The sequence below is a fragment of the Alternaria triticimaculans genome (genome assembly GCF_023758025.1).
Source record: "Alternaria triticimaculans strain BMP 0046 chromosome Unknown scaffold_8, whole genome shotgun sequence".
Classification (NCBI taxonomy): Eukaryota; Fungi; Ascomycota; class Dothideomycetes; order Pleosporales; family Pleosporaceae; genus Alternaria; species Alternaria triticimaculans.
The window spans coordinates 1,315,963-1,337,267 of record NW_026055965.1 but is presented as its reverse complement, the minus strand read 5'-3'; the positions used below and the strand labels follow the sequence as shown (position 1 = coordinate 1,337,267).

Genomic DNA, 21,305 nt, shown 5'->3' with positions numbered 1-21,305 from the left:
TGGGTGACATAGACCGCTACGGCGATTCCGGCTGTCGAGCACATCTGCCGTCATCTGACTATCGGCATATCGTGCACGGCGCGTTACGCATGTCTTGGGGTCCTCGTTCTCTGCGTCGATCTCCGCGAAGACATCATTGAACCTTGGATTATCGCGTCTCCATATGTATGCAGCAGCGGGATGGACCATCGAACAGGTGTCGCACAGCTTAGGGCCGGGGGCGTTGCCGAGGCATTTGTTCCATTTCCTATATAGTGCGCACGGTATAGGTTTGGTATGCGACATGCTTCGTGGATGCAGGTGGCCTGCGCTAGGCTTCCAAGGTTTGTGATGATTGCGAGGTAGCTAACGCGTTTGGGGTCGGCTTGCAGGAAGCGAATGGGAGAAAGTATGAGGCACTTTGTTACAGAGGTTTTAGTAGAGAGGTTTGTATTTACTAGAGGTAAGAGTTCTGGTACTGATAGAAAGAAGAATCGATGCGAATGCTGTCACTACAAACATGATGTATAGTATGACTGGGAGTTGTGACTACTCATAGGTTCAGTCATACATCGCGATGGCATTGCGCCTCGCACAGACATATACGTGCTCCGCCCATGACTCCCTGTGGCAGCGACCCTCACCAGTATCTGCTTCGTTCACTTCTTACAAGCTCAATGTAAACTCTAGTCATACGCAGCATAGCTGCCTTTGCCATTGCAGGACTATCCATTCTGCTGCGTATAGCAGCTTGCCGACCTCATGCTCCCCTACCTAGGTATATAAAAAGTCCACCACTATGGCCCAGTGGGTACGCTTCTTCTTACACGATCTTGGCCAAAGTATTTATCCATGACCTCTTTACTGCCTGGCTTTTTTTGGGTGAAATTCGTAGTCGTTGACGCAGATCTGGTTTTCTCCAAACACCCGCTGGCAACCTTGAACGCCATCGTCCTCGCATCGCTCTTCCTACAAACCAACCAAATCTTTCTCCTGTGGTATGTCTCGCAACATACACGTATGAGTGAGTACTCCATTATCCGTAAACAGCTTCTTCTGCTGTTTTGATCCCTTCTCCTCAATGAATTCCTTGACCTTTACGTACCGTTGATCATGCATGACTTCGACACAGTCTTCGCAGAGCGCCGACGGGTTCTCTACTGTTTCGCAGAGAATAATGTAAGGCCAGCGTATATCCTGGTTTCTATTGTGCATTCCTCTTGCTTCGAGCATGTCACTGAACCAGCTGTAATCGTGGTCGAGCTTTTTATTTTCATCGATGTTACGGAAGTAACATTCGTACTGCCCAGCCGGGGGCTTCGGCAACTCATCTTTCAGCTTTTCGAACTGATCGTCGAGACTTGGGTTGTTGGTGGGGTCGCTCCGGAGCTTTCTGAGCCACCGGCGTTCCTTTCTTGCTTCCTCCAGGAGATACGGATGCTGCCTAACGCAATGCTTGCAAGGCTGGTCTGCCACTTGGTCCGGATCGGGAGTACGTTTAGCCTCAAGCAAGTTCTCAGAGTATGCCATGAAGGTGCAGCAAAAGTCTTTGCCGTCAATCTGCACTCCTTCGCGTATTTCTGAGGCCATGTTGAAGAACTTGTTTGCTCGTCGTGGCTTCGCGGTAGATATAGGTGATGAGGGGTGAATAATTTGTTTTAAGGGCTGGCTCTAATTTGTCGTGAAGTGCTCAAGAAAGACTTGAAGCACTTGTCGTGTTCTTTTCTAGCTAGAGTGAGTCACACTGGTTACAGTGACACGGATAGTCATTGCCGGAGTCACTGTTGGTACGCACTGACTCCAACACTATGACCCCTCCGCAAGACCATCGTGCTCCATTACCACACCTCTTCCTAGTCTATCACACACGACTGAGTCTTCATGCACTAAGCCGCAAATGAAATAACCAGTACAGCTTCGAAATACGGTAGCGCAAGCTTGAACATGGTCAACTCAGAAAGCTTGAACTTTCTTTACAGTGAGAGGCGCAACACCAGGGACAACGACACAGAAGGAAGGTACATCCATCGTTCTATCTATGACAGAAAGCCAAACTGTCGTTCTCCCTCCACTACCCATCTCGATTAGACGGGAATGCCGTCCCCTTTCTTGAAAATAACATCAGGATGGCAGACCTCCCACTGTTCGAATGGAATTTGGCCAGGCACCCTAGGTGCCAACTCCTCTTCGGGATAGTCCTCCTTGAGTCTGCCATCGCGCCAGAAGTATTCTTGGAAACGTCTGCTAGCGAGGCCGTAGTCATTCTCCCAGTTGATCAGCGCAACTTGGTGCCATTCGCACATGGCATTTGGATACTTGGTGTAGGTGTTCTCCCCGACACAATGTAATTTGCTGACCCACGACTTTCGGAAGTCTCCATCTGGGTATTCAAATCCAGCTGGTTTTGGGCGATTCCACACGCAATCGAACCTGATACGGGCGTACGGATGTTTGCCCTTCGTGTCGCTGGGCCGCAAGATATAATCTTTTGCCCAGTCGGAATCTTTTGGAATTTCGTGGGCCATGCAAGTTGCACATAGACGACCTTCATCGGCTCCAGGAGCATCGAGTAATACGCATGGCTCTCCAGTCAGAGGCCGGAACTTCGTTCGCCATTCTTGTCCATAAAACCTAGGATTTCTCATGGCGCAGACAAGTTTGGATTCTTTCATAGCATCTTGCCTGGCTGCTTCCGCCTTTGGAGCCATTTGCGCAATTAGGTCTTCGCTGGATTTGTCAACTCGACGGCTGAGATATAGATTGAGCTTGAGTACGCTCGGGTCCATCTTTTCGCAGTATCCGCAAAGTGTAGTGCCAGGCTCGAACTCCTTCGGGTTTAGACAGGCGTCTGGCTTGAGACTGCATACTTCCCGCATTTGATGGGCCATTGCAATGTTGTGTTGAAAGATCGATGGTAGCTCGTTTGTCTGGTCGCTTTGGGTGGATTGTCTGATGCTGTGCGGTAGGGTTCTCGAAGCTGTGAAGAATGGTATCGGTTTTGTGCAATGCGCTCTTTATAAAGCTTTGTGGAGTCATAAGAATCTTCCTACAGTCAGCACAGTGAGTCTCAATGACTAAAGTCATGACTATGATGGCACTGCCTGACTGTTCGTGTAATCCGATCAACGAGCACAGCCCGCAAGACGCGCCGTCGTAGTTATTCGCAGGGAATGAGTGACTGTTCTATGAACATGAATATGTATCTATTCAGTCGGTTAGTCAGAAAGCTAAAAGACTGAGCCATGCGCTCTGGGTAGCCGACAAGCCGACATAACAGGTCCTGTTGCAACCCACCAGACAGCACACCCACCCGCTCTAAGAATGTTAGAACACAACGTGAACAATGAAGGCCCAAATCCAGAATAACGACTGCTCATAGGAACCGATGAGCCTACAGTACGATCAGGACCGCTCGAGAAGACTGTTCGGAGAAAGTCGACTCGCCTGACGAGTGTACCAACTTTTGTCGCGTCAAACTGCCTCTCTAATTCCCGCCGACGCTGCTTTTTCTTCTCCGCAAGATACCTGTTCAAGAGTTCAGTCAGCATAAAGACAGCTTATGAGTATCGACTAACCTCCGCTTGACACGCATCCAGTCGAGCCACACCATCCATCCGAAGAGGAGCTTCTTTGTAAATTTGCCAAGAGACGATCTAGGAGACTTAGCCCTCACGATCTCGATTCCCCCACAGACTACGTCTTCATCAAATGCATGCTGTTGTCCGTGAATTCTGACTAGGTTCCAGATCAGCGACGGGAACAGGTCGTCCCAAAACACCATCTCTATCTCGGCAAGCTCGAGAGGAAGTCTTGTTAACGCCCGCGCGATATCATCGAGTTCTCCATCAGCAAGCCTTATATATGAGAATTGAGCGGAGAGGATACAGATGCAAGACTTCTCTGCGCAAGTCAAGGTTGTGGGCATATTGTGCGTTGGTGTGTCGGCGAACACCTGCGAAAGAGAACCTTGTTGGGAAGAACAGACAAAGTGATGTGTGGGGAAATGGGTAGTATTTTTTCCTAGCGAAGATAGTAGTTTCATAAGGGTCCATGGGTACCGCGGTTCGGGTTGGATTCAAACATCCATACGCGAGCGACTTCCAGCAATCCGACCAATTCCTATACCAATACACTCTCAGATAAAAGACAGCGAGAACTATCACTGTCGTGATATATACAGTCAGCCACAACCATACAGGCGTCCTTTCCCTACATCCCAACGCACTTTGTCCATATCGATTAGCAATAGAGTTGGCCTGCAAGCCTCCAGACTAGAAGTATAACACCGATAGTCGACCACTTTCTAGTTCCTTCTTGCGACAATGGTCGTTACCGAAACTTTAAGGAAAAGGCCGTTCAGAAGGGATGTAAGGTATGCTACTGCAAAGCCCGACTCAGCCGCGACTTTTACTCCTATGCGCCTGCATCTGAGCGCTGCTACCAGCGGAGACAATATGCCTTTTGGGTTCTATCTTCGCGTTGGTATATCCCGGGGGTTGATTGAACTTCTTTGTCTCGATGCGCTTGTTTTGGGAAGCGATTGTAGCATCCAGTAAGCGAAACGGCTTGCGGCTCCCTTGCAATGTGCCGTTTCTTGTGTGTCGACGTTGCTGTTTGGCATTCCGATGCGGAGGAATGTGCTATAAGCACTAGTCGTGTCGTCTTATCAATCGCACTGTGAATACGATAAAGCTATAAGGGGCTGCCTGCCTCTAGTTCCGTGCCAAAGGTGAGCACCAGAAGCAGTAGCCGTAGGTGTGGTAGTGTCGCATGTTCGGAGAACTCATTGTGGTAGTGTCGCATGTTCGGAGAACTCATTGTCGTTCGTCGATGATAAGCTCGTGTGCCGACCCGGGGATGTGATCGGACCTCATCTGAGGCGTACGGAAAACGTATTGAGGATACTCGACGAGATGATTGACTCAGATCGGTTCGTCGATAGCGCTGCCATCACACCCCATAGTTTCGGCGCAGTATGCCCCACTCCGTATCGAAGTACCGACCAAACCCTCGAATCTCGCACATACGATTGAAGCACTTCTGGCAAAGCTGATTCCTAAACCTCGTCCTGTCACAGCGTCCATCTCTCCTTGGATCCTTTTCCCAGCTTGGGTCCGCCTCACCCTGCTGATTCCGCGGTCCAATCTTCCAGTTGCTGTCGACGGGCCGTCTTAGCCGTGGGTCCTCGAAGACACACGGAAACCCCACTCGGTCACCATCGAATTCCGAAAGCCAATGGCAGGCTTGCTCTTGTGCTTTGCGGTAGCATCGTGCACACAGCTGTCCGCGATGCCGAACTGTGCCGCAGAGGCGAGAATCTTGGGGGTTGAAGTCGTTGCGCCATGCTGAGAAGCGGAATTCTGGGTCTTTGCAGGCGCAGAGATTTGTCCAGCCTTTTCTGATGCGTTCGGAGCTGTCGCGCTCAAGCTGGTGCCTGTAGACATCGATGCGGTACCTCAGCAACGGCTTGTCTGGATGTGCTTCGGCCTGCTTGTACAGTGCGTCGAAGCTCATGTTCTTGCACCATGAACATATGTCTGTTCCTTGTTCTTGTCCTCCTGGACGTGAGCCACAAGCGGTACCGAATGCACAGTGTGGCTTCGGCGGCGGTGCTAGCATGACAAGCAGGTCGTACAGTGGTACACCTTATCTGTTAGCGTGGCCGACAACCTAGCAGAGCGACTTACCAGGTCAGGATCTGGTATGGCTTCAACTCGTTATTGTGTTGTAGCCTTCCACGTCATCGTCCGACTCCTCACTGCCCTCCTCCGAACCTGCCGACCTTGTCACCAGTTTGTCTGCTTCTTCATGGCATAGGCCCGTCGGCGTGAAGAACTGGGCGATTCTGATCTTCCGCAAACGCCTTCTCCAACACCTGGTACACGCAGTACCTTTCTTGCGGACAGAAGGGCAGTCCAGGCGAGTGCCGCGGAGGTTCAGGTCATGTAGTCGCCACCTGCAGTGCTGAAAATCCGGATCCTCAAAGGCGCAGAGATAGCGACCACGAGCTTCGATGTTGCGCTTCAGAATGTGCTTGCGCGCAGTTTCTTCGTTGATGAGTTGCAAGGCAACAGTGTTGGCGTCAGCCCAAACTCGCAATTGTTGTGGATCGTGTCGTTGAAGACAGTCCGCGCAAACCCGATTTGGGATGTAGATTTTCTTGCCGATGCCGAGACAATGAGATCTAGAGACGCACTCGACAATCGGTGGGGGTTTGAAAGTGGATTCAGAAGCTGAAGCCATAGACTGGTACCGAACGTCTAGTAGTCAGGGCTCCCACGCTCACTGGTTTGCGGTTAGCTCAACGTCCTTGCATGTCGGCTTCTGTGATAGGGCGCACCCGGTATGTGCTCCTATGACGTTGAGATTGACATTCTTGCTGGTCGTTGAACATGATGAAAAGACATCGACTAGTTGATGCTTGCAGGCTCTGCGAGTTGCATTGACAGGTAATGGGGACGGTACTGGACGAAAGCGGGCTGTCGCCATCTCCGGTGACATGAGTTGCGACCAATGCAATCGAGTGCATGCTTTACCACACGGACGCTACGGGCTCAGTCATGGAAGCTTTTTGTGGCGTAGAATGTGTCCGATGTGTCGGTTCAACTGTTACTGGGCGGTGTGATGCGCTGATCATACTCGCTAGGCTACCGGCATGGTAACATGCCATGTGCCTGTGCCGATTGGGTACCACTCGTGTCCATCGTGTCAACAGTGGTGTTGCTGCGCTAACATGCAGCTATGATCACCATGAGGTATGAGACCCGACAAACCGGACAGGCCAAAGCGGAAGCTAAGCCACCGGTTAGCCCGTAGATTTGTGTAGCTGAACCGGATCTTGTCTACCACTCGTCGGGAGACGATGGTACTCTTCTAATTCGTCAGCTGTGAAGAAATCGCAGCAGCGTGGAATATACGTTACGTGTATTTTGGACCTCGAACGCTTGAAACCTGTCGTGATTCGACGATGCTGTGATAAAGTTTCGCTTCGAGCATTCTAAACATGAGGAGATCATCGTGCACGGCCATGAGGTCCTTGCTAATGACCCCGATGAAGCCCAAGACGCTGACTCGTTCCGGTTCATCCGCCTCTTGATGCAACATGCTTTGCATCGTGTTCGAGACGCAGTCACTTCAACATCTGCTTTAGTCTTTGCAAACACTGTGTAACCGCGTACTTGCATTGGATCGACCCAGAGTAGAACTCTATCGGATATGCAGTTGTGACGCAATCTGGATCGGCAGTTTAGAAAACGACCTGTATCTTCCGCGATCCAACCTCATCTATGGAGGGTGATATTTGGCCGGTATGAGGTGTTCTGATCCGATACAACGGGTAAATGCGGTGTTTGGATGCCTTGAGCCTGAGGCGTAGGTGTCAGATGACATGTGGTCCTCCTGCTCGTCTGGATTTTGCCAATGCGATGACGAATCTCTCTCAGACTGCACCCATAACCGTAAGTAGCCGTGTCGTGCCCAAAGAACACCAGACGTATAAGGCCTGCCCGCCCTTGCAATGGTAGTATGCGCTGGAGATGTGTGCAACACCGAGTCGAGCTTTCATATGCATAGACAGTCGTTCGACATGGCATCGGATTTGACCGCAACGTACGTCGGCGAATGCGCATTACGCGTGCAGTGGTCCCAGATCGAGTCATCTAGTGTTAATCTTTTGAGCGAAAGGGTGATGCACATCGATTCTTACAGCCGAGACAGGCCACATCTGGCGCACGACCAGCTTCATATGGAGTCAGTGGCTTGGTCACATGTCGTTCGCTCTGGGCGACCCGGGGCACGGGTAGGATATGATAGGGATCGAGACCCTGGCGTGCTCATCCGTTGATTCGTTACTGAAGGCCATGGTGACTTTGATCAATAAACACCACTTTGCACCTCGCCAGAAACTGTCGTTGTGTTACGTGTAGCTGCGCGGTGTGGGAAGCAAGCACGCAACATGCATGGTACAACCTGCTGCGCCCGCTCGACATTCTGTTGTATCAAAGCTTAGTGGCCACGGAGATCGCCGTCCATAGAGCTCTGCTCAAACCGCAATGCTGCCAGATGACTGAAGGGTCGAACGGTCATCGAAGTATAATTATTGTGGATATACTACTGCGGAGATTGGGTCGCGCCGCGAATGATCGTGCCAAAACCGACGTTCGGCATGATTCCGCGTGTTCCATATGGTTGGAAGCTATGAGGCGCTGTGCTGTAGCATTGTCGTCACATGTCGGCGAGGCTGGATCGCACGAATACACAGGGTGTACAATCCGTCCATCTAGGATCGTACGGGGCGAGTCCTGTTGTGGAAGCATCAGGCGTCGGCTACGACTCGGCGAGGCTGACCTCTCCAAGGTTGGCATGGACCCGCATCGCCTCAATCGAAGTGTGGCGGCTGGCGGCAGCGCGCGAAAGTAAAATTGGAAGCCTGCTGGGGTAGCTGTCGAAGGGCTGTTCTGTCTTTGTTTGCGCTGAAAAAACGAACATCTGAAACCTCTTCTCACTAGCGTCCTTTAGCCTCGCGATCACCGACGCGTCTACGGTGCACCGACCTCGGGACGCGTGCACATCATTGCACGCGTAGCCAGCTTGCCACACACTCACACTCCAACCGGAATTACACAATTGGCGACGTCACCTTGGCCACCGCAGGACATCATCATTCGTCTCAGCAAGCGCGAGGCCGGATCATGTGGTCTAGCTTCCTTTCCCGAGCGCGTCCTACCCCTGAGAGAATAACACCTGCAGTACAGTGCACGGTCGACACGCCGGAAGATGTAGCTGCATCGGTGGAGGACAGACATGTCGATATGTCGGAGTTGCAGCCGACTATTGTTCTCGACGATAGCGGCGACGCCACCCTATTGGTCGGCACCGATTCAGCTGGCCTTCAGCCGGTCCAGGTATCTTCGACAGCCATGACCTTGGCGAGCCCGGTATGGAAAGCAATGTTCGAGCGACATCGGAAAGAAAACGGTGCCATTGAGGTCCCGCTCCGGGACGACGAAGTAGATGCGTTGTACATTGCACTTCGAATCGCTCATCTGCGCTTCCACGAGATACCCCGAAAAGACGGCCTTACAATCGATGCCTTACTCGAGCTCGCCGTTGTGTGCGCTAGATACGACATTGTCAAGCTCGTTCGGCCGTTCCTGGATCTCTACGGATGGGCGCAATGCCACTATCCCGATACTGACTCCGGAGAACGATGCGATCCCGGCTGGTTCTATGTTGCCTGGACTTTTGGCTACAAGGACAGCTTCCAGCGTCTTACCCGGTTTACAGTGAAGAAGATCGGGCTTGATGACGACGGGAATGCCATCATGGATGATGGCCAAAAGCTTCCAAAGTATATGCCTCCAGGGCTTCTGGGTATGAGAATCTCAGTCCCAATCGAAACATTCGTCCAGATATGCTGACCAACCTTCAAGAGCGCATGTTGCAAATTAGGGAAGCTACACTTTCGGCTATGCTGGATGTCCTCTACGATATTCTAGACGATATCATACACGTGTATGTCTGTCAGGTCGATGAATCATGGGAGCCCAAATGTCGAGCCATGGTTCTGGGTTCCTTCATCTCTTTCCTCTTGGAAAATGATCTCTACCCAGCACGACGGAGAGCTTCCGAAACTCCCTTCAGCATCCAAAAGTTGTACGATCTCGCGCACTCTGCCCAGATTTTGACTTTCGAATCACATGACTATACAGGTATGGCAGCACATATCCGGCGGTCTAGTTGGGATCCTGTAAACGTTACGGCGGAGACCTTCAAAAACAATGGCGGTCTAACTCTGCACAAGAAGTGTTTTGGGGCCTTTCATCTCCGATCGAAACTGAAGACTATTTACTCCGACATAGGCTCAGCCGTGCTTCAATCTCATATTGAGCACATGGATAAGCAGGCTCTGAAGTAACTTTTTTAGCTCCGACGGCCCGATGAACGAGTAAACGCGGGAAGCCATACTTCGGGTGATGAAACGCGACGGTTCTCATGCGGAAAATGCCGGAAAACACACTACAGTGTTGAGGACCGGAGTTGCTGTTTACGGCTTGTAGTCGAATTGAACAATGACAGGTTATTGAAGTATTTCGTCGCTACAGCACGATGACGAGGCTCGGCTCGCACTACCGCGCGCAACAACAACACCCCGCTCACGACGAGACTTGGTACTTGGCGACCACCCCTTCCACCTTCCTGATGTAGTCAAACAAAGTTCAACGCTCCCACTTTGAATGTACTCCAAGCCAGCGCCAAGCCTGTATCGCACAACGATGCCTGATTGTAAAGCCGATAACACGGCTTGCGAGGATGAACACAAGCTTGGAAGCCATTGGCATCGATGGTACCGTCGGGCGCATACATAAACCTTGATGGGCTTCGGATTCCTGGAGCCTCAAGATTGACAGCCTCGCAATGCTTCCTACCATTCGTTCTGCAGCCGTCGCGTTGCTGGTTTCCGCCGCGCCCGGCTTGGCTCAATTTCCAGCGGAGCCCGCGGGTCTCAAAGTTTTAGAGTCGCGCTTTGGAGATGGTGTGAAAATCACCTTCAAGGAGGTTCGTGCGATTTAGCAATCGGCAACGCTTCTTATCTAATATGTACATACTAGAACTCGCTTTGCGAAACCACTCCCGGTGTTAAGTCCTACTCCGGCCACGTCTATCTGCCTCCGGGAACCGCGGACTTGGGCCAAGGACAGGATTACCCGATCAACACCGTGAGTGCAGGTCCAAAGCATACATAGCTCTCACTTACCAATGCATACTAGTTCTTTTGGTTCTTTGAAGCTCGTGAGGATCCGACGAATGCGCCGCTTACCATATGGCTGAATGGAGGGCCGGGTTCCTCTTCCATGTATGGTATCCTTGAAGAGAATGGACCATGCTATGCGAACCCCGATTCAAACTCTACGCGTCCGGCGGAATGGAGTTGGAACAGAGCCTCGAACATGCTCTATCTTGACCAACCGGTTCAAGTTGGCTTGTAAGTATTATATTGCTCCCTAGCTCGAGGAATTGTTTGTTGACTCCTGCTCGCAGCTCCTATGACACCCTACAGAACATCACTCGCAACCTTGTTACCGGCGAAGTCACGCTTCTCAACGAGACTTCAACCGTGCCTGAGCAGAACACCACTTTGCTCACGGGAACATTCCCCAGTCGCGAGCCAAACAACACCGCTTTTGGCAGTGTGAACGGAGCCGTAGCTGCATGGGAATTTGCGCAAGCTTGGTTCCAAGAGTTCCCCCACTACCTTCCAAATGACACCCGCATCAGTCTTGCAGCTCAATCGTATGGCGGACGCTACGGCCCCGCCATGATGTCCTTCTGGGAAGAACAGAATCAGCGCATCGAGAACGGAACCCTTGGCGAAGAGGGCTACATTATGCACCTTGATACCCTGCTTCTCATCTCCGGATGCGTTGATCGTTACGTGCAGTACCCTTACTACCCCCAGCAAGCCTTCCGTCAAAACGGATACGGTATCGAAGCCGTCAACGAGACGACATACAACGCCATGGTTGAAGCAGTGCCAGAATGTCTCGAGCGCATCCAGAACTGCCGCGATGCCGCTAGACAAGACGACCCCGAGAACCTGGGTATCGATGCTGGTGTAAACGAAATTTGCGAAGACGCAGAATCGTTCTGTCGCGCGGAAATTGTCAGCCCGTACAACCAGTACGCAGGCCGAGACTACTACGACATCTCGACCCCGTCACCACCTCCATTCCCACCGCCATTTCACGAGGGTTACTTGAACCGCGAATGGGTACAAGCTGAACTCGGCGTACCACTGAACTGGACAGGCAGCTCGCCCCAAGCCTCTTCCGCATACCGCGACATTGGTGATTACCCACGTGACAACTGGCTCGACGACCTTGGTTTCCTGCTCGACAACGGCATCAAAGTCTCACTCGTTTACGGAGACCTAGACTTTGCCTGCCCCTGGGCTGGCGGTGATGCCGTCGCCAAGGCAATCAACTGGACTGGTTCAGCTGGCTATGCCTCCGCACGATACGCCGAGATCCAGACCAACGACTCCTACGTCGGTGGCCTCGTTCGTCAATACGGTAACTTGAGCTACATCCGCACGTACCAAGCCGGTCACGCGATTCCAGCCTACCAGCCCGAAACCGCTTTCAAGATCTTCACGCGCGCGCTGTTCAATCTCGACATTGCTACTGGTACCGAATCAACATCTGGAACGGAAGAGAGCAGCACATACATGAGCACTGGCCGCCCAGACCCTGATGTGCAATTCGACGCTTTCACCAGCGACAGGCTGACATACTGCTACACCTGGGATCTCAGCTCTTGCACCGAGGAGTACGTCGATGCGGTTCTGGATGGCTCGGCGGAGATTTGCCAGTACCTTGTTGTCGATGCGAATACTACTGCGTTGTTTCCGGAGGTTATTGCAAAGTGCCGCGCCGAGAGTGGTGGGAATGGTACTATGCCTGGTGGGCATAGTAACAATACGCTGCCCGAGTTCGAAGGTGCTGCTGCGAGCGTAAGAGGAAGTGCGTGGGCCGTCTGGTCGGCCTTCGCTATCATGGGTGTAATGAGCTCCATGCTCTAAGTGGGCGAGACAGATTAGAAATGGTTGGGTGCTGGAACTGTTCGACATTGTCTCCACAATACGACGATACATCACGACCACGTGCAAAGAATGCATATAACATGATTTGGTATCCATTACCTCAACTCGGATCTCCTCAATCTTCCAAACTAATTATCAAGGTTAACACCAAACTTCTTAGCCTGCTCCCTCTGCACCTTATCCCCCAAATGCGCTTCCACACCCTCCGCATCACCCTTACCCCCCTTCCCACCTCCACTTCCACTCTTCTCATCCTGCCCGCCCTTCTTCGCCCCACCGCTCTTCCCATCCATACTCCGATCCCCACTCTCCAAGCTCGTCGCACCATGCAACTCCTCCACATCAGCATGCCCCCCATTCTTCCTCACAACCTCATCCCCCGCACCCTTACTCTTCCCCACAGCATCAGCCACACGCTGCGCCCTCGCATCCATCTCCTGCCCCTTGCTCGACGACGTCGAGATATCCACTTCGTCTCTATCTAGCTTTGTGAACTTTTGGTCCAGCTGCGAGCGCTCGGGCGAGGTGGCGCTGTGGTGCGGTTCTGTGCGCTTCTTCGAGGATGAGGTGTCTTTCTTGGGTGGGAGCGGGTCTTGGGCGGAGGAGTCTTCTTCTTCGTCCAGAGGGTCCTTTTTGGGCTCGTTGACGCCGAATTCTTCGGCGTTGTCGGCGATGGGGGCTGCGGCGCCGCCGGCACCCATTCCGGGGAGGGCTGAGGTGGGGCGTTAGTTATGTGAGATGGATGGGTTTGGGCAAGTTTGGGGGTTTTTTTTCTTACCGTCTCCTGCTTCGACTTCGGGCATGGGGGCTACGTGCTTGGTGTGTTGGAGGGTTTTCTGTTGGTCACGTGTTAGTCGTTGTTCAGTCTTCTCATCATTGGAAGATGTACATCACCAGAAGCTCCGTGAAGAAGTTCTTGACCCTCAATTGGGCCATTGTCGCTAGATCCGTCTCCGTTGCGAGGCATGATGTTCAATTCGTAGATTCGAAAAAAAAAAAAAGATTAAGTGGTATGGTAGTTTGTAACAGTACAAAGCTGTGTAGCAAGAAATGATTCAATACCCCAGCTTCAACACGACACCTTCATATACCAGCTACTAGGTACTTGGAAGTTGGCAACCCCAATTTCTAGGTTTCCGGTTCAAAGACGTCATAGCTTTTGTTTATTGTTCGTTGCGTTGCACTAGGCGGTCCACTAGGCGGTGACCGGAGAGCGTCCGGCATAGAAATAGTGGACTTGCTGCTTTTTATGCACAGCAAGCCTCTCAGGCACCGCACCAGATTGAGTGTAGTCCCAATTCCCCCACATTTGCTGTCATCGTACCTGAGGCCTTTTCTGGCTTTGGCGCTCGAGCCCGGGGCGACTTTCCACGAGTAATATTGGCGGTGTGGGTTGAGAGCGGCTGGAATCTCGACTGCGGTATGGTGCCAGGACGTGAAGTGTACAGATCGAGTATATTATCGTGTCAGCTAAGGGTATAATACAAATTAATAGTGTCGCGTAAACATCGTCGTCGTCCTTTCCTTCGTTGCAACAAATGAGACTCCCTAATAAACAACCTTATGATCCCAAAGAGGCGCTTGCCTCACGCTGTTGTCGTCCCACTCGACCTTGCCCTTCTCATTCATTATTGCGCCCTCATCCGTGACCTCGACGCCATAGCTTCCCAAACTCTCAGTCAGCTCCGCAACCTCGTTCTTGCTGACGCCAGCCTGATCTCTCGCGAGCCAGATGACTTCTTCGCGTTGCGCCAAAGCGGGGTGTAGGTAGGCTTCGAGAACGTCCTGCTGAGTGTAGGCTGGTACAGGATGGCGGAAGCGTGTGATCAAAGAGGAGGAGATCTCGCTGACGGAAAGTGTATGCGGGGAGAACATCTTCTTGAGTAGAGATCGTTGTGGCGGGGCGTTCGACGGAGGAGCCATGCCAGCACCTTGCTCACCGGCGTACTGGCGGCTTTCCTCTCTGTAGCCAGACACAAGAGCTTGCTCAGATCGCCTGCTGTCCTCGCGCGAGCGTTTGACGTTGTTGTACCCAGGGTGCATGCCATTACCTTCCGAATGTCTTTCAGCGTCGTTGTGCTGTTGAGGGTGGTTCGAGTCATCGAGCAAGTTCATCTGCTTGATCTTGCGCTTCATCATGACGTGGAAGATGATGGTTGCTACGATCAGCACTATCTGGAGCACCGTAGGACCAGCAGATGTGACACTGTTGCCGATGCCGATACCGAAGAGACCCAAGAGACAAAGCTCTCCAAGGTAGACACCCACCATGAGCTGCTCTAGCGCGCGAGCATAGAAGCCACCCTTGGTGTCAACGTGGGTGTCGTGGACGTAGATCATGTTGTAACGGTAGGCCAAGTAGATGAACCCGATACCGAGTGTCGCGAAGCCCAAAACGAGTGGCGCGATGCAGGCGTATGATATCGCGATGACGCCCAAGTTGGTCCACTTCGGGTACTCCGCTCCCCAAGATGGCTCCGTGAAAGACACGTAGCGCATGTACTTCTTTCTCGGTGTTTTGGCGAACTTGCTCAGGATGAACACGCCCACCAGTCCCATCAGGTTGAAAAGGTACCTTGCAGCGTTGGCAAGTCCATACAGAATGAAGTACGAGATATAGAAGTTGGAAGCCTTGGGAAGATTCTTCGACAGTAGTGAGACAGCCGATGCCGGATTGCTAACGATTTGGCTGGCGACGGCGGTGGCGCTGGAGGTGAAAGTCGTGATGAGGAAGACTTGAATGACTTGGAATGCAAAGTACCAGGTTTGGGTCTGCTGCTCGACTTCGGACAGAGTTACTGCTCCTGCAAGTTTGGCGACGACTATAATTTGTCAGTATGCATTTGGAGTAAGGAGCTTAAGAATGACTTACAGCGGCAGATAATAGGCACCAATGCCATCAGTATAGCGAGAAGAATGGTAGGCAAAAGTCCAGTGACTACACCAAGGATAGGTCCAGGAATGGAGTCAATCCATGCCAAGAACGGCACGTTCTCTGTAAGATAGTTGACGTTGCTGATGATACCAACAATCGCAACAGGAATGGCCCAGAACATAATCAGAAGCGCAATGAAGATATTCGCAAGGATATGGCGGAGTTTTCTGTTCTTAGAGCCCATGCCGAGGTTCTTCCAGACAATCTCATCAGGTAAGACACCCATCTGGCGGGATTCAAAGCTTGCTGGTCTGCGATGTTGGTGTTCGTTGAAAGCGGCTTCGGCGGCGGCCATGGTATCGAATTCGATGAAGACAGCACTAGCAAGCTTCTCCCGGCCAGCGAGATGGGACTGTTGAGCCGATTGGATCTTGGGTAGCAGCTCCTTGATCTGGTTCCGGTAGTAGCCAATGGAGTCGACCTTGTGTCCAATGAGGGGCTTCAGCTTGTGCGTCGGTCGCAATGCCTTGTCGTAGGTCGCGTTCTTCTCGCTGCCCTTCTTCTGCTGCTGCTTAGTGACAGCTGACATGAACTTGATCTCGCTGGCCTCCAGCTTGGGTACATTCTCTTCGAGTTCTTCAACGTCATCTTCTAGGTCGTTGACGTCAGGTACCAACCAGATCTGCGCGACTTGCGGGAACGCGGTGTGTAAACTCTCGAGAGATAGATCCTTCTCCGGTACGTCGGTGAAGAGGACCGTTCGTTGCGAAATACGACTCGCATTCCAGGTGGACAATAGGTAGGCCTTTCGCACCTTGACAAGGTATAACATCTCCCTTCCGATTAGGAACAAGACCCAGCCGAAGAAGACCCAGGCCATGAGCGCATGGGCAAAGTAGCGAACGTCGTTTTCAACATTGGAAAAGCTGATGATGTCCAGGCCAGATTCACCACCTCCGCCAGTGGCATTGACAGGGAATAGCACAGGCCAAGTGATGATAGCACCGACAAAGGCCATGAGTGTAAGCACCTTGAGGAAGCGCATGTAGAGGTAGGCATCGAGGGAGTGGTGGTTGAGGACGTATTCATCACTGATATGCATGAACTTCTTGATCCAGCCGAATTTGCTCGAACCCGCGGATGGAGTCTTCTCACTGTATTCTTTGTCAGTCTCGATGGAAGATGTAGAGGTAGATATGTGATGAAACGTACTCTTCGAAAAGCGCATCGTGGAACGTTCGTGGTGCGTATAGACGCCTCTGTTTTGCTCGCAATAGCAAGAAAGCTCCCACAAGGATTCCAGAGACCACGATACATGGTACCAGCGTCGAATACAAAGCAGACACAGACGAAGAGCTGCTGCGGTGGTTACCCGACCGCGAAGACGCGCTGGGTGAAGACATGGTGCGCGACGTCGAGGATGTGAATGAGGCCACGAAACGAGGGTGTCGTTTTCAGTGTGTGGTTTTAGCAGGTCGAGCTGCCTTTGATGTATCGGCCCTGGTTACACCTTCCATAACGGCGCTTGCATCATAGCACCCAGACTCTGGCGTTTCCCCATAAACATTCAATGTCATAGTACATGGTCGGCACACGCGTTCCGACTAGTCGCATGCTCTACCAAACAAGATGGACCAGGGGCAAGTCGCGCGAGGCCGGAGGCTGGAACGCAGGTTGGTTAGAGGCTGGAGGATGGTCTAGCCTACCGGTTACGTCGATCCAAGACGATAGCGCGCATGCTGTAAAGCTTGGGAGGCGTGAACGTCGAAGGCGCACGCGGGGACGAGCGTCTGTGTCGTCATTTGCCCAACGCGAAACTCGCACAATCTCTGCAAAACAAGGTCATGCATTCAACAAGAGCTGCTGGGCATTGCTCCATTACACCTAGCCTGCCGTTTTTGCCGTTCAACGGCAATTTCCGTGCAGCGCTGGCCAACAACATCGTCGTTGACATCGTGTGAGGATCTTTTGCGAGTGTATGTGTACGGGCGGGCCTTACAGCCAAATTCTGCCAAAACGGTTATGGCGCAGTGACTTAGCCACATCTAAGCTTCAATGGGATGAAGATCAGGTTTTCTCCAGGCGCCACAATGGGGTGTGTGGGTCACTAGTCACGCTTGAAGCTTGACTGGACATGGATTTGCATTGGCATTCAACTTGCGAACAGTGGGTTCTTACGTTGCGATTTCCCACTCTGGTCAGAGATTCATTATTAACTAGAATTGATAGACTATAATACAGGGCTCCGATAATCCGTAGAAAACTTAGCTCATGAGCAGTCTCGTAATGGCACTAACATTAAGTGTCCTTAGATCACTGTAATGTTGCCCGGTACCCAAGAATACCACTGGAATGCCTGTCGCGTGCACCATCGACACCAATGTACCCACCATATCGCCGACGGTATCGCATTTTGAGATGATAAATCCATCGAGGTTTCTCCCCACGCCAAAAGAAGCATTGAAGTTGCGTGCCTGTGCCACAGAGTCTGTGCCGACAAGCGCTTCTCCAACCATGAGGATCTTGTCTGGGTTGGCTAGCTTGCCGAATTTCTCAAGGGAAGACATGAGACGTTGGTCGTTGTGTCGGCGACCAGCGGTGTCGATGAGCACCACGTTGAAGCTGTTCTTCGAGGCAAAAGTAACGGCATCCGCTGCAATGTTGGCAGCATCTTTGCCATAGCCCTTTTCGAACAAATCGACCTGACCTCCTTCTCTTTGCGATAGCTCCTTCAATCTATCTACGTGTACGCGTAGTTGCTCCACAGCGCCAGAACGGAATGTATCCGCTGCTGCGATGAGCACGCGGTGGTGGTTTTGCAGCAGGAAAAAGGCGATCTTGGATAGGTTTGTCGACTTTCCGACGCCGTTTACACCGACAATTGAGATAACGTAGGGACGAGATGTTGTGGCGTTGGTGTGTTGGATTTCGCGGAGGAGGTCTAGGGAGGACGTAGGGGTAAGCATCTTGGTAAGAGCTTTCTCCATAGAGGATTTGAGGGTCGTTTCGATTGCTATTACGATAGTTAGTAGCTGGGTGTAAGGAATAGGAGTGTCAACTGACTGGTAAAGCTAGGAGTCTTCATGCCCACGAGATCGCGCTCGACGCTCTCACATAGTCGCACTGCAGCTTCGAGAGCCACATTCTTGCGAAGTAGGTGCTGTTCCATTCCCTTAAGTGGTTTTGCCAAATCCTCCTTGGTGAGTGTCTTGCCGCCAACCACGTTCCTGAACAGGCCGCCAATGGCACCCAAACTGGAACCGACTAGCCCGCCAGAGGCAGCGGGTGTCTCCTTGTCCTTCTTCGCGTTTTGTGCTGCGATTATCTCGTCCATCTCTTCATCAAGATCTTTGAGCACGAACTCGCCCTTCTTTGTCTTGTGGCCCCATGTCTCTGGTCGGATCTCCTCAAGCGCCTCGTTCCCAGAGGCATCGCCCTGGATGTCTGATTGCGAGTAGTCGAGCACAGAGTCGTCCTGTTCTTCGGCCCCGAATTCGCCCCACACTCTGCCTTTTTTGGCTGAGCCCCTGCCCTTCTTCTTCGCTGATGCTTCGTCACCCGATGACACTGGTGCTGAGCTGAACGCCGAGGCCTTCTTCTTGTCTCGCCGTGACATCTTGCCTCCGAACGGTCTTGCCTTTCCAGTCAAAAGCTGACTTTGCGCCGGTGTAGTAGGCCTCGATGTATCTGGCGTGGGCACTGGTGTTGAATCGGCGCTCGTATCGTACAAGGACTGCTGTGGTTTCTGTAATGCCGTTGGCTTAGGCACGCTTTCGTCGGCGCTATCGTTATCCGTACTCGATTCGGGAGTCGTGAGCTTGATACTTGGTGCGCCTGAGTCGCTGGCACCTTCCAAGTCATGCATCTGTCGGTCGAAGTAGGCGCCGAATTTGTCGCAGTTGACCACACTGCTGTGCTCCGTCTTCAGCTGCTCGCCATACAGGCCGACGAAGAGTGCGCGCACGTTGTCGAGGAGCTTGTCGACCCATGTCAAGTGTACTAGACTTTGATAGACGGCCTATGGCACGGTCAGCTCTTGCGCATATCTACGTCGCATTGCGCCGTGGTCCTATCTCGATGCATTGGTGGAACGAGGACTTTGTTCATACCACAAAGATAAGGCCAAGATCCTTCGCCGCCGTCCACTTCAGAGTGTATCCCTCCTTCTTGTAGGTAGGTTTGGCGCCGGCATCCTCGGCGTGAGGTTGCACGCGCTCCTCGATGAAGACATCCCGGATTAAACTGTTGATGACGTTTGCGCCGACCGGGACATATGTGCGCGACCACAGGACTACGCCGGAAGTAGTCAATATCTCGAAGGTATCCAACATGGCGGGGGTGAAAGGCGGCGGGAAGGTTGCGGAAGGGAGACGTGGTGGTGGTGCGGCGGGCACATGTGGGATATGACGACGGGCCGTGCACGCTCTTGCCAGATGGTCGGAATTCGGAGGTGCCAACGACACCGCAGCTCAAGGCAGAAATTCAACCAACATTGACGGCGACGTGTCCAATTGCGCATCACAAAACTCGGGCTCCTTCGTCTTTTTCATTCCTCTAGACACCGCACTCGCTACACCCACCATCGCCCCGACGCGCAGCCATGCAGCGCCCCAACTACGGCAACCCACCACCGGCGCATTCACCACCTTGTACGTACTAAGACGCGTCCCATCATGCCTCCTGTAGATGCCATGTACTGACTATATCAAGTACATCACCCCGTCCCACAACACGTTTCCACGGTTCCCCAACTCCGGTCACCACCTCCCCCGCAACCCCCTTCACAACCCCAGAGCGGCTATGGCTACGGATCACAGGCAGGAGGTATGCCGCCTCAGCAAGGCGGATATGGCGTGCATCCGTCGTTCGGAGGCTTCATCAACGACCCGACTGCCCAGTTAGGGTTCCAGATGGGAAAGAGCGCCGTGGACGCTGGGCAGCACTACATGGAACAGAACGTATGTCTGGAATACACAGCGCAGGCTCTCTATTCTCGAACAGCTTGCTAACAACATCTCAGCTAGGACGCCTTGTCTCAGTATCCGCACTGAAGCACTACTTCAATGTCACAAATTCCTACGTCCTCAACAAACTACGCATCATCCTCTTCCCATGGTGGCACCGTCCCTGGTCGCGCCAACGGCAACACACGGCCGATCCCTCAGCCTCCGCCGCACTCCTATACCAACCTCCGCGAGAAGATGTCAACTCACCAGACATGTACATACCCACCATGGCCCTGGTGACCTACATTCTGCTATCGACACTCTTCGCAGGTCTACGCGGCGCCTTCAACCCCGAACTCCTAGGCAAGACCGCTACCGTCGCAATCGCCGTCACCTTACTCGAGATCCTCATCATCCGAACCGGCACCTTCCTCCTCGCCATCAGCAGCTCCTCGCAACTCCTCGACCTCGTCGCATACAGCGGCTACAAGTTCGTCCACGTCATCGTGTCTCTGCTCATCACCAATTTGGCCAATTGGATCGGTTTCAGTAGCTCGTGGGTCGGCTGGGTCATATTCCTTTATTGCTTCAGCGCGAACTCGTTCTTCTTGTTGAGGAGCCTGAAATACGTGCTGTTGCCCGACAACAAACCACAAGACGCCTTTGGCGCTCCTGCTCCCGTGGGATATCCTCAGGATATCAAGACTGGTCAGAAGTCGAGGAGGACGCAGTTTTTGTTTGTGTATAGCTATGTGGTGCAATTTGGGTTCATGATCTGGTTGAGCAAGGTATGAGTGGGGTACAGAAAGTGGCGTAGTACATCTACGCTGAGGGCGCAGAGGGCAAGGTATGTCCCACTCAGCTCATCGGTTCGACCTGGGAATACGCGTAGCTACGCTGTTAC

At 52.5% G+C, this 21,305-nt stretch overlaps 9 protein-coding genes across 9 annotated transcripts; 3 read left to right on the top strand and 6 right to left on the bottom strand.

Annotated features, from left to right (window-relative positions):
* Positions 1-948: 948 nt before the first annotated feature.
* On the bottom strand, positions 949-1,569 carry J4E78_006363 (uncharacterized protein; the record flags this gene model as incomplete). Its single annotated transcript, XM_049366975.1, has 1 exon — positions 949-1,569. The coding sequence occupies one exon, from the start codon at positions 1,567-1,569 to the stop codon at positions 949-951; it is 621 nt and encodes a 206-aa protein (XP_049221681.1).
* Positions 1,570-2,063: 494 nt separating this feature from the next.
* On the bottom strand, positions 2,064-2,867 carry J4E78_006362 (uncharacterized protein; the record flags this gene model as incomplete). The annotated part of the gene is made up of 1 exon (XM_049366974.1): positions 2,064-2,867. One exon carries the CDS (start codon positions 2,865-2,867, stop codon positions 2,064-2,066), a length of 804 nt encoding a protein of 267 aa, XP_049221680.1.
* Positions 2,868-4,929: 2,062 nt separating this feature from the next.
* J4E78_006361 (uncharacterized protein) lies at positions 4,930-5,598 on the bottom strand (the record flags this gene model as incomplete). Its single annotated transcript, XM_049366973.1, has 1 exon — positions 4,930-5,598. The coding sequence occupies one exon, from the start codon at positions 5,596-5,598 to the stop codon at positions 4,930-4,932; it is 669 nt and encodes a 222-aa protein (XP_049221679.1).
* A 3,071-nt stretch (positions 5,599-8,669) lies between these two features.
* J4E78_006360 (uncharacterized protein) lies at positions 8,670-9,895 on the top strand (the record flags this gene model as incomplete). The annotated part of the gene is made up of 2 exons (XM_049366972.1): positions 8,670-9,351; positions 9,411-9,895. 2 exons carry the CDS (start codon positions 8,670-8,672, stop codon positions 9,893-9,895), a joined length of 1,167 nt encoding a protein of 388 aa, XP_049221678.1.
* Positions 9,896-10,395: 500 nt separating this feature from the next.
* Positions 10,396-12,559, top strand: J4E78_006359 (uncharacterized protein; the record flags this gene model as incomplete). Its single annotated transcript, XM_049366971.1, has 4 exons — positions 10,396-10,536; positions 10,590-10,697; positions 10,749-10,963; positions 11,020-12,559. The coding sequence occupies 4 exons, from the start codon at positions 10,396-10,398 to the stop codon at positions 12,557-12,559; spliced, it is 2,004 nt and encodes a 667-aa protein (XP_049221677.1).
* Positions 12,560-12,708: 149 nt separating this feature from the next.
* On the bottom strand, positions 12,709-13,383 carry J4E78_006358 (uncharacterized protein; the record flags this gene model as incomplete). Its single annotated transcript, XM_049366970.1, has 2 exons — positions 12,709-13,292; positions 13,359-13,383. 2 exons carry the CDS (start codon positions 13,381-13,383, stop codon positions 12,709-12,711), a joined length of 609 nt encoding a protein of 202 aa, XP_049221676.1.
* A 745-nt stretch (positions 13,384-14,128) lies between these two features.
* J4E78_006357 (uncharacterized protein) lies at positions 14,129-16,858 on the bottom strand (the record flags this gene model as incomplete). The annotated part of the gene is made up of 3 exons (XM_049366969.1): positions 14,129-15,402; positions 15,453-16,609; positions 16,668-16,858. 3 exons carry the CDS (start codon positions 16,856-16,858, stop codon positions 14,129-14,131), a joined length of 2,622 nt encoding a protein of 873 aa, XP_049221675.1.
* Positions 16,859-17,719: 861 nt separating this feature from the next.
* J4E78_006356 (uncharacterized protein) lies at positions 17,720-19,786 on the bottom strand (the record flags this gene model as incomplete). Its single annotated transcript, XM_049366968.1, has 3 exons — positions 17,720-18,468; positions 18,519-19,473; positions 19,565-19,786. 3 exons carry the CDS (start codon positions 19,784-19,786, stop codon positions 17,720-17,722), a joined length of 1,926 nt encoding a protein of 641 aa, XP_049221674.1.
* A 269-nt stretch (positions 19,787-20,055) lies between these two features.
* On the top strand, positions 20,056-21,195 carry J4E78_006355 (uncharacterized protein; the record flags this gene model as incomplete). The annotated part of the gene is made up of 3 exons (XM_049366967.1): positions 20,056-20,104; positions 20,166-20,413; positions 20,476-21,195. The coding sequence occupies 3 exons, from the start codon at positions 20,056-20,058 to the stop codon at positions 21,193-21,195; spliced, it is 1,017 nt and encodes a 338-aa protein (XP_049221673.1).
* Between the last annotated feature and the right edge of the window lie 110 nt (positions 21,196-21,305).